Source organism: Zalophus californianus, chromosome 6 (genome assembly GCF_009762305.2).
Source record: "Zalophus californianus isolate mZalCal1 chromosome 6, mZalCal1.pri.v2, whole genome shotgun sequence".
Lineage (NCBI taxonomy): Eukaryota > Metazoa > Chordata > Mammalia > Carnivora > Otariidae > Zalophus > Zalophus californianus.
Genome location: NC_045600.1, coordinates 75,505,620 through 75,517,107, shown reverse-complemented (window position 1 = coordinate 75,517,107; position 11,488 = coordinate 75,505,620). Strand labels below are relative to the sequence as shown.

The 11,488-nt window shown below is 52.8% G+C and overlaps 1 protein-coding gene across 1 annotated transcript; it reads right to left on the bottom strand.

The window, feature by feature from the left end:
- Positions 1–198: 198 nt before the first annotated feature.
- On the bottom strand, positions 199–7,674 carry LPCAT4 (lysophosphatidylcholine acyltransferase 4). The gene is made up of 14 exons (XM_027568704.2): positions 7,424–7,674; positions 6,028–6,170; positions 5,463–5,683; positions 4,979–5,091; positions 4,802–4,862; positions 4,448–4,506; positions 4,223–4,257; positions 3,624–3,678; positions 3,361–3,443; positions 2,982–3,107; positions 2,513–2,645; positions 1,278–1,376; positions 796–952; positions 199–533 (listed from the first exon to the last, which is right to left on the bottom strand). The coding sequence occupies exons 1-14, from the start codon at positions 7,535–7,537 to the stop codon at positions 379–381; spliced, it is 1,554 nt and encodes a 517-aa protein (XP_027424505.2). The 5' UTR covers positions 7,538–7,674; the 3' UTR covers positions 199–378.
- Between the last annotated feature and the right edge of the window lie 3,814 nt (positions 7,675–11,488).

The window sequence follows — 11,488 nt, the reverse complement described above, 5'->3', positions numbered from 1 at the left end:
GACATCGGCATGATTTCTGTGCAGGAAAGAGCCCCATCTAGTCCACCTGGAAGTGAGGATTCATCCAGCAATGGCCAGGAGGACTGACCCTGGGAACCTCTGGGATCGTCCAATGGGCAGCCTGCAACCATTAATCCCTTTTGTTCCCAGCTGATACTATCAATGTAACAGCCTTATTTTTTTTAAATAGATATAGATATATATTTAGATTTATATATAAAATAGTTTTTTACAAAAAAAAAATACCCAAACAAACAAAAACCGAAAATCAACTTAAAAAAAAACAAACACAACAACAATAACAAAAAAATCAAGCAGGAGCAGAAACGGGCTTGAGGCACACGGCAGGCCGGAGGCGAGCTGGGGAGGTCGAGGCGCTCAGTCGCCCTTCTGCTTGGGTGCTGGCACAGTCCCGTTGGCCAGAGACATGGGGTTGCCGGGGACTGAGGCCTGTGGTTTCAGGGAGGGGCGCAGGTAGGTGCTGAAGAGCTTCCCGTGGAGTGGGTCGTGGAGAGAGAAGGCCTGGAACTGACCTGGACAGGCAAGAGTGAGAAGGCAAAAGGCCAAAGGATCTAAGGAGGAGGGGAAGAGGGTGGCCCTGTTCTTTTTTAGAATTGGTTATGTCCCGTCCCTCTCATCTCTCCCAGCTTCACTTCTCAAATCCAAGCTTCCGTCCTCACCTCTCAGAGGATGAACCCCGCCCCCCCCGCCCCCCCCCCCCCCCCGCCCTTGTCCCCTCCCAGCCCGGTGCTGATGGTGGCCCAAGCCCTCTTGGCAGAGAAGGCAGTGACTCACAGAGGGAGAGGCCTTGGTGGGGTCCCGCCTGGCACAGCTCAGCATGCAAAGTCGCAGCAGCAGGGCGGGGTGACCCCAGCAGCAGGTGCAGGATGGTGCTGAAGCCCTGTCTGTACAGCAGGCGGCCAGGCCCCTCTGCTTGCTCCTCGGCAAAGAGCTGACACAGAAAGGGACGCAAGTCAAGCCCTGTCTTCCTGCCATGGCCCCATACCGCCCTGCAGGTCTGCCTGACAGGTTCCTCCTCTTCCGAGAGTGCGGAGTACAGGCCCTCCCTGACTCCTTGCCACCCCCACTCAGCCCTTTGTGCGGAATTAAAAACTCACAGCTGCTGCCCTTGCCCTGTTCTCAGGCAGGTCTCAACGCTGGGGCCCTGGGGTGGATACTGAGCACCTACTATCTAGAAGCTGCTGGGAGCAGCACCCCACAGAAGCCTCTGGGTGGGGTAGGCATGGCCACGCCAACCCCCCCCACCTCCCTGATACCTCAAAGGCCAGGCGAGTCAGCTCCTCCAGGCTCCTGCCCCCATCCAGAGCTGCCAGGGCCAAGGCCACATCTCGAAAGTCCACCAAACCTTGGCCATCCTGGAGGGAGAAACCGGGGCAGGATGAGGGCCAATGTCCTCCCTCCTGCCGTGGGTTTTGGCTCCTCCCTCTTCTCAGCAGGCACAGGGATGACCCCTGTGTCTGCTTCCCTCAGAGCTGTGAGCTCTAAACTCTCCAGGATTCCCAGGATTTCTCTCAGGTCACGGGTTCGCTCGAGCTCTCTCCACGTCACCTGGTGACGAAGCTCTCCTGAAAGGGATCGCCTGTGAGTGTTAGGGACTCCCTCAGGAATGCTGAACTTACCATCAAATTTCTGATATACCCCATGCTGGAAAAACTGGTTCTCAGCTGACTCAGCCTATGCTGGAGAACTGGTCCAACAGACTAAAAAGGGCCCACTGGTGTAATTTCTTACCAAAAAAACCTCAAGGAGGATGCCTGCCCGGGTGAAACCACGCTATTCCAGTTTTGGTTCTGCTCTGCTACAGGCTTTAGTGGAGAAGCTCCTTTCAGACACAGTCGGCCCCAATCTAAGAAATCAACACTCTCTGTCCCTTTAAAGGATGTTGAAAGCCATGATGTTAGGTATCTTAGACCAGGAAGAGCTCTTTGGGGTCAGTGGTGGTTGTTTGCAAACATTAAGAATCTTCTGGGATTATTATAATTCAACAGGAAAACTTGGTTAAGTTCCAGGAAATCTATGGAGTGCCAAAATTCTTGAGATAGTTCAGGAATCCCCTAGAGAAGCTATGGGTTATTTTTAAAAAGTACTGCAAAGATCTCTGAGTCTCAAACCCAACTAACCCGTCCCATGTTCTCCGTATGTGATCTTCCCACCACTCGGAGGTGCCCCACAAGGTTATATGGTGCCCCCATCTTTGCTAATCTCTAAAGTGGCTTCAGAAACTTATGGACCTCACTGACCAATTATTTCTCCATTGTTCCTTCCCACAACAATGATAGCATTGCTCTTCAGTGCACTGGATACTCTATATAAAAAACGAATCCCCCAGCGGATCTCAGGAGATGGCCATCCAACAACGGCTGTTAGAACATCCAGGGCAGGTTCCAAACTGGCCACCCATGTGGCCAATTGGATAGTATCCTTAAAGCCTGAGCACATCAGCCTGGAGGGCAAGGCCTGGGTTCTGACCTATGAGTCCTAGCTCCTTTACCTGCTGGAAGTAGCTGAAGGCTCCAGCCACTGTCCGGGGGTCCGAGAGCTGTAGCTGCCTGGCAAACTCTTCCTGACTGATCATTCGACTCCGGCCTGGCTCTGCCCCAGTGTCCACACGGCCAGGGGACAGCCTACAATGGAATTGTTGAAGGCAGAGAGTTTACTCAGCTTCTTCCTGGACCTTGGCCCCAGCCCCAAGAGTCCCCAGCACAGGCATATCTGGTGTTTTTCTAAGATGGACTCTAACTCACAGTTCTTTGAGAGCCATTCCTCCTTTTCTCACTGGGCTTATTATATATCTTTCCCTTTCTTTTTACCTCCTTCCTTTTACTCCATTATCTTAAAAAAAAATCCTCTACCTTCCCACTTATTTTTTTAAGACTTTCTTTCCTTCTTCCCATTTCTCTCTTTTTTTTCTTCTATCCGTAAGTGACACTGCCCATACCCTTACATTCGAGGTCACCTACCCAGCCTTCCGAAGCACCTTTCCCAGTTCCCAGAGCTGCGGCTCCAGTGAGACCTTCAGCCGGCCCACCACAATCACGGGTAAGCTCCCCACAAACTCACACTCAGTGGCTGGAATGCCCAGGGCCCTACAGGATGAAAAGCGATGGAATGGAGTGAGGCAACAAGGAAGAAGAGTCTTCTGAGGGTTCATTACCGAGTCTGGGCTGCTGAACAGGGAGGAGACCAGGCCCCTTCAACCACTCCCAGTCTCAGCTGTGCAGAGCCCATCCCATTGCCCACCCCCCCGCATCTCTGCCTCGGAACCTCAGCCTTCCACCCACCCCTGTGCTTTCTATGTCCTGTGTATCTGCTCCAGGAAATATTTTTTGGGATACTCACTGTGCCATTACCCTCTGGACATTGTTGGCATAGAGGGTGGGGTTCCTGCTCTCCTCCGGGCTGGGGTGGTACACAGGGAGGAACTGAAACAAACACACACACACACACACACACACACACACACACGCACGCACGCACACACCTCATCAGGACCTCAGTGCTATGGGTGAGCACTCCCACCCTCTTTTCCCTTCAAGGGTCAGCTGATGCCCATTCCCCTCCCCACCCACAGTAGCGGTGGGGAGGGTGGGGAGGTGTCATACCTCCACGTCCACGATGCTGCAGGGCTGAGAGGCTGTGAGCCAGAGGACTTTCAGTCTAAGAGAAGAGAGACCTCAGATGCTCACCAATCCCTAAGTATGGGGCCTCCCACCCTGAGGAGGGGAGTGGGAAAGTTCTGCCCATTCGTATAAAAATGGACCCCTAACCACACAGTGAGCTAGGTAAATGTGCAGTTGGGAGACAGAGGGAAGGGCCAGAAGCTGGGAGGGAAAGTGAGAGCACGGCAGGGACAAGCGTGAGGAGGAACTGCCAGAGAAGAGGTATGAGTAACCGCAGAAAAGGGGAGGCAACTGTGCTGGCTCTCAAGGGAGGACTGAGGGAGATCGCTCAGAAACACTGGACGCTGAGTTCAAAGGAGCTCTAGTCACAGCAGGAACGATTAGGTGGGATGGCTGAAAGCACTTCCAGATTACATCGGGAAGTGAGAACAAAACAGGCAAACAGGCAGCCTCTTCTCTAGAGTTCCCTCAATCTGACAGTGAAGAAGGTCCGTTTGCCTTGTCTGGAGATTGGAAGATGGGCCAGGAAATCTCTGATGGGCTCTGCCCCCCACCCTCACCCCAGGAACACCAAGACTCACACTCCAGGGCCCCTCCATGCCCAGCTGGTGGTGTCCTAGAGATGAAGCAGAGGTAAGGGGAGAAAGGCATTACTCTTTTTCCCTGGAGCTTGGCCAATCCTCTTTGGGCAGAGGACCTGCCCCCTCCCCCACCCCATGTGCACATCCCACGGCAACACTATAAGTTTTCACTGATTTAGGGTGGATTTGGGCTCCCCCGCCTCCTCTCTTGGACTCAAGACTCACCAGACTGTTGGGGTATCGGATGAGGACAGGTTGCACAGGAACCCCGGCAATGAAGGCTCCTGAATCCCATTTCCACCCCCACCCCCACCCCCCCAGGCAGAGGTTAGTTCATGGAGGTAGCTAGAAGGCACCAAGTGTCAGGGTCTGGGACAGTTCTGAAACGATATCTGATCTGGCTCCGTTTCATTTGTAATTTTCTTTCTGACTCCTAGAGACTTTTCAGTGTCAGCGAGGAAGTTCCCTGTCTCTCTTCCCTAGGATCCCTGCTCCACTTCTTGGGTTATTCCAGAGTCCCCCTCCAAATCTGGGGCTCCTTTTTCCTTCAGCCCTACCACCCACTATCATTTTATTCACCTGGTTTGAATTTAAGCAAAGCCTTCTTGTTGGAACAGGTGCCCTCAGGAAAGAATAGTACCTGGGGGGAAAAAAACCCGAGGGACCAGAATGAGGTGGGGTAGCCTGAAGGGAAGAGAGGAAAGAGAAGCCTCTTTGGGAGCACATAAAAGGTGAGATCTTGAGACTCTTACCCACCTGGGGCCACTTGCCTCCTGAGGTAGCCCGCCTTCGGACCTCCTCCACCACTCTGCGCCGAGAAGCCGGGTCATGCCGAGATACTAGGATGGCTTGGTTGAAGCGAAGAAGGGCTGGGGTCCAGAGAGGATACAAGGAGTCACTTGGTTCCTACCCAGTGGCATTAATATCCGCAGCCTCCCCTTCAGCAGTAGGAGATGCTTCGCAGTGATCTCTCTGCCCTGAGGACCCTCCTTTTACTATATTTTGGTCCTTTTAAGCAAGTGATCAGAGGTCCTTCCAACACCTCTAAGCACCAGCCCTCAGAATCTAAGGGGTTGGTTCACAAACAGTATCCATTTGCATCTCATTTGCCAGCAACCGCTGATTTCCCTTCTAACCTCTCCCTTCCCCCTTGAGGCCAGTTCTCTCCAGAGCATCCTCGATTCCTGCCTTTTTTGCTCAGAGTTGTCATCTCTCCCCTTCACCCCTTTTATGCTCTCACCTCCAATGACAGGCACGGAAAGGTTCTCGGCTCGGGACACAACCTTGGGCAGGTCACAGGGCAGCAGAACAATGGGGTCAAAGAAAGTAGAGTGGGGAGCAGCAACAAGGACAGGGGCTTGAAGGCGAGAGGCCCGCTGTCCCCGAACGCGAATTCGAAGGAAGCCCAGCAGGAAAAAGAGCAGGCGGCTGAGGCCCAGCACCCCGTTGTGGCACACAGTCCTGCAGGACAAGGCTGGGCATCAGCAGAGGCGGTGATTCTGTCCCTCACTCACCGCCCCCCCCCCCCCCAGGCCTAGGCACCCAGAAAAGCCGCTGCCTTTCTCTTGTCTTCTATCCCTCTGCCGAGGGGCTGAAGTCTGCCTCCTTTGGGACATATCAGGGTGCATCACTTTGAGCTAAGGTCCTGGGTACCAGGTCTGGGCCTGGCGGACTCATCTCACCTACCTAGGCTGGGTAGCAGAGCTTCAGAACCCTCCCTCCGTTTCTTCTCAAAGAGGGAGCAGAATGGGTAACAGGGAAGAGAAGTGAGAAGTAGGGTCTCTGGGGGCTGACCCCCCACTTACTTCCTCCATCCTGTGATTGGCTCCTGAAGCTGCGCCTCCGTAAGACCAGCTACTTGCAGCCAAGCAAAGGGCCAGAGGAGAAAGAGGACAATGAAGGCCAGAAGCACTCGGATGGGGGCCAACAGTGCCCCCAGGAGGCAGAGCTGCAGAGGGTGGGAGAAAACACCACTTCAGGACTGGGAGACACTCTCCATTGCTTCGCTTCTCCCACAAGCATGAAGCAGAGAGCCATCACGCCCTGTGCATCAGGAGACAGGTGGTGTGGGAACAGAAGACGGGGCCGGAATCCAAGGGGGAGATGAAGATACCAATAAAGGCGAGAGGATAAAGGATTAATAGGATCAGGGACCTCATTATTAGGATCGGACCTGATTTTTTTAAATCATAAAACGCATCTGTCACTTGGTAAGGCTGTTAAGAGCTTTTAATGATAACCCCCGTGGAGGCGCCCAGCACAGTGCTTGATGGAGAGTAGGCTGGAGAAAGTCCCTCCCCCACCTCGCATTCCATAAATAGCTCCTATGTCCAAGAGAAACCAGGTGCATAGTTCTTTCTACTTTGGCCCTGGGAGGTGGTAGAGAGTTGGAACACACAGAGGTCCACTTTTTAGGTCCAGGCCAGCCTAGTTCCACTCAACAGCACTCCCCTAGGCCTGGGGGGTGGGGTGGGGGTAGGGGAGAAGAGCGTGGCCCTACTCCGCAGGGTAGGGGTTGCCAGGAGTCAGGGTGACTCCTAGGGATGCCCCGGGGAGAGTGCAGGTAAACAAACTGAGCCCCACGAGCCAGCCTCAGGGGCAGTGAGGGTGGCAGAAACCTTGGACACTCCCTTCCCCAATTCCCCTAGGCTAGTGCGGCTCTCCACTTCCTGTAGCCAGCCCCCTTCTCAGCCTCCCTACCCCCCACCAGGAGGTGCTGCAGTGCGGGGAAGGGGGGGAGCGGAAAGAGGGGGGTGTTGGATCGGCACAGGGGCGCAGGCTATGGGTCTAGAGACGTCTTCCCTCTGATTCAGAGCCTCACAGAAGCACTCAGCACGCCCCTGCCCCCACCCCCGGCTTTCCGTAGCCTCCACCTCCATCCTAGTTCATCGGTCTCCGCAGGATGTAAACCGCATTTCCCAGTATCTTCCATCTCCCCTACCCCTGGGTCTCCTGCGGTCCTCTATCCTCAGCTAGTCAATTCTTCCACACCTTCGAGCTATCCATCGCCCAAGCCCGCGCCCTCTCCAAGGACTTCTCGCCCACCCCTGCCGCCCCCACGTGCGCTCCCCCGGACATCCTCCCCGCAAGCCTCTCGCCCACCTCTTTTCCGGATCCCCATCCCCATCTTTGCCTGGGCTCTAAACGGCCTCCTTTTCCTATGCCCACGAGTCCTTCCGACGCCCCCCGCTCACACTTTACCTTAACCCTCTGGAGGCGGGAGAGATGTAACTCATGCACGAAGGGGTTGGGGGGCGCTGGGGACCCGGGGGTGGGGTCGAGGGGGGCCCAGTCCCCCGGACTTCCCTGGTTCATAGCGGCGGAAGAAGGTGGGAGCGAGGGCGCCCCGGCCCCGACCCCGGGCCCCGCTCTGCAGAGCAGCGGCTGCGGCTGCAGCGCTCCGGCCGGGGCCCCGCCTGGTGCCGGGCGCCGAGGGGCGGGGAGCAGGCGGCGCGGCCCGGCCCGCGTTGTCAGGGAGCCGGCCGAGGGGCGGGGCTTCCAGCGCCCGGGCGCCCCTGCACCGCCGCGCCCGCGGCGCCCGCCGCAGCCCCTCCGGCCATTGTTCGGCAGCGGCCGGATGCTGGGGCGCGCTGACCCCGGGCCTGGCCCTCCGGGCGTTCCTTTCGGAACACCGGGCCGCCGCTTCCCCGCAGGCCTCCGGCTCGGAGCGGGCTTGAGGCCGCGAGGTGGGCGCGGAGCTGAGAGCGTCCTTCGACCCCGCCCGGGGGTCGAGGTCACCCTGCGAGCGCAGGTCGGGGCCCTCGGGCGGCTGGGAATGGAGGAGCGGTGCGCCGAGGCCCGCAACTCGGGGGCGGGTGGGGCCCCTCTCTCCCCGCGTGCTCGCGGGCCCCAGGCACCCCTCCTCGCAGGCCGACCACCTTCCCTTCTTGGTCGCGACGACGCCATCGCGGGAGGACTTGGGGCGCTCGTGCCCTCTGGCGGCCGTGTTGTGCCTCACACCGCTCCGCATCCGCGTCCTGCGGGTGCTAAACCGGATCTCCTGTTCGGCGGCGTGCACCTGGCGGCGGCCTGGCGCCAGCCGCCCTTGACACGCTGGCCCGTGTGCTTCCTGTGAGCCCGGCAAGGCCTGGCTGGGGAGTGGCAGTGGAAACCGGGAAGGCCGGGCGACCGCAGAGGCAGCTTTCTTTTCACTCCTAGTCTCTTTTTCTCCGTCGGCCCCTCTTCTGTCTCTGTGCCCTTCACGCCCAGGCTCCAGACCGTCCTAGAAAACTCGTGAAGTGGTCAGCACCTGGTTGTCAGGCGATGGCGAGGTCAGAGAAGTTGTCCACAGCTAGTAACACAATCAGAAAGATGATACCCACGACAAAAAGGGAATGAGAGCCTCCCTGCTGTGGAAAGAAGCTGCCTTCAGTTCACCTCGTTTTCTCTCTCTCTCTCTTTTTTTAACCTCGTTTTCTCTCTTAAGCATTCCTGTCAGTCACTATTTCCTGAGGGCAGTGGGGACAATGGCAGATCAACGGGCTGCTGGATCACTGCACACCGTTAATCTTTCACTGGAAGGGGGAGCAGGCAAAAAAAGCCAGAAGTCACTCTGCTTCCGATTAGATCCTCTTCTCTCCCTCCCTGCCCCATAATTTACTCACTTAATTCCTACCTGTATTCTTGAGAGCATCAGCATTCTCAGAGAAACAAAGGGATATCCTAGTCGATTTATTTATTTCTTAAACGTTCTTAGAAGAGATTCAGTAACCCATTTACCTATTAAAAATTTTTAAAGATCATTTCCAGCCTTATCAATTACTGACATACATGTAAGTTGAAGGTGTCTAATGTGATGGATGATTAGATACATGTACATCTACCTCCTATTTAGGGGAGAGCGGGTTTCTATATGTCTATCTTTCCAAGGTAGTTAAAATATTTTTATAATTTCTTTTTCTTCAATTAAGGCAATCCATTAAATTCATAGTTACACATATGGCTTGCTTTTTATGCCTCTAATATTTTAACATAAATTATCTATAACCAGGAGGAGTTATTAAGCTTAGAACTCAAACCCATATGGGGCACCTGGGTGGCTCAGTCGTTAAGCGTCTGCCTTCGGCTGGGGTCATGATCCCAGGGTCCTGGGATCCAGCCCGACATCAGGCTCCTGGCTCAGCAGGAAGCCTGCTTCTCCCTCTCCCACTCCCCCTGCCTGTGTTCCCTCTATCGCTGTGTCTCTCTCTGCCAAATACATAAATAAAATCTTAAAAAAAAAACCTCAAACCCATAGAGTAATAATGATTATATGCAAATTATTATGTAATTAAATTAAGCATAACCACATATTATCAATGATGTACAGAGAAAATTTTGTTACTAATTTCTGATTCTGTGGAATTGATGAAAACCCTTAGGCAATGTGTCTGGTGTGGAGATTCTTCCCATTTGTTCTGTTCACCTGCTATGTCTCTTGCAATGGTCTTGCTCCCTGCTACTCTCTGACATGCTGTTACTTTGTTGTTTCAGATTTCTTATCACTGATTGCAGAGCAATCTCGGTATTTGTGGCAGTTTTTAGCATCTTAAATAAATCCTCATTAACTTTTTGCAAAAATGTTCTGCAAATGTGCTTGCTACTAGCTGCTAATTCTATTAGGGGCTAATTGCCAAGGTATGGTTTCTTGGTTTTTGCCCCTCTGCTCTCTGCCTTTTTCTAATTTAGACGCTCTGGTATAATTCATTCTGTCAGCGCTGGACTGACGGGCTAGAGGTTTCATACTTTGTCTTTTTTGTAAACGCTTTGATTGGTCCGTTCTCCCTGTTTCTCCTTAACAGAACCCTAATTTAGTTCAAGTAGCTAGCTGCCTCATACACCCATTTGCCTCAGGGGCAGCCAGGTTGGGTGGAACCTATCTGAGGAAGTCCTTTTCTCCTGGTCAGTGACTGATTTGAAATGGGTGTGTGACTCTGGACAATGGGACATGAATGAAAATCTGAGGAACTTCTGGGAAGTTTCCTTACTCTTCCTGAAAGTGCCTTACAAATGAACACGTTAGCTTTTTATGCTGTGGGTGTTTCTGAATGTGACAGCTATGACTATTGGAACCATCTTGCAACTATCTGAAGATCAAGCATCATTTAGGATAGAGTAGTGAGATGCAAAGAATCTGGGTCTTTGATGATGGAATTGAGCCTCTGAACAAGCCAAATTGAAGTCTGAAGTACTTCTGGCCTGCCTGTTATATGAGAAAATAAATTTCTTTGCTCATTAAGCCAGTTTAAGTCAGAGATTCTGCTATGTGCAGAAAACCACTTTGGTTTTCTGTTGCTGTATAACACTTGCCTTAAAATTAGCAGCTTATAACAGCCCCTATTTATTATCACAGTTTCTCCGGATCAGAAGTCCAGCTTAGCTAGGTCCTCTGCTTAGGGTCTCACAAGGCTGAAGTGAAGGAGTTGTGAGGGCCATATTCTCTTCTGGTGGCTTGACTAGGGAAAGATCTTCTTCCAAGATCTTCTTCCAAGATCTCAACAACTCCTTAGTTGTTGGCAGAATTCATTTCCTTGAGGCTGGAGAATTTATGGTAGCTTGATTTTACCACCAGCACCAGAGACAGTCTAACCTCCAGACTCTCTTTTACAGGACTCACCTGATTAGGTCAGGCCCACCCAGGAAAATACCACTTTTGATTAACTCAAAGTCAACTAATTAGGGACCAGGCATGTGGCTATGTATATAATGTGAGTTCTATTATTTATTCAGCTTGCGGATAATATTTGGCCGTTTTATTGATTTCTAGGCCCCTGGGAATTACTCCGTGCAGTAGCGTACTTAGCATATTTGACCCTTTGGGGGGGACCTCATGCCAAAGAGCTTGTGTTCTCTCTCTCTGACATGTGGGCATACAGTGAAAAGGCTGACATCTGCAAGCCAGGAAGAAAAGACCTCACTATAAACAGACCATGATCTCAGACTCCCAGCCTCCAAAGCTGTGAGAAAATAAATTTCTGTTTCTCAAGCCACCCATGGTATTTTGTCAGCTGACTGAGACACTATCACTATGCTATCATTGTTTATGTCAAATCTGTTTAAATGTAGGGATATGGAGTACCACAGAGGCTGGAGACACGAAGGAGGCTTGAAGTAGTCTGGAATGATTCTGAACCTTTGCAGACTTTCTAAATGAATGGGAATAGCTACTGAATCTGCTTGTGTCTGGGGGCAGTTGTACAACTGAGAGTCCTTTGAGTTAAATTCCATGCAGATTACAATGTTTATTAAAGGGCCAGTAATAAAAATGTCCAACTCGAAGCTTAAATA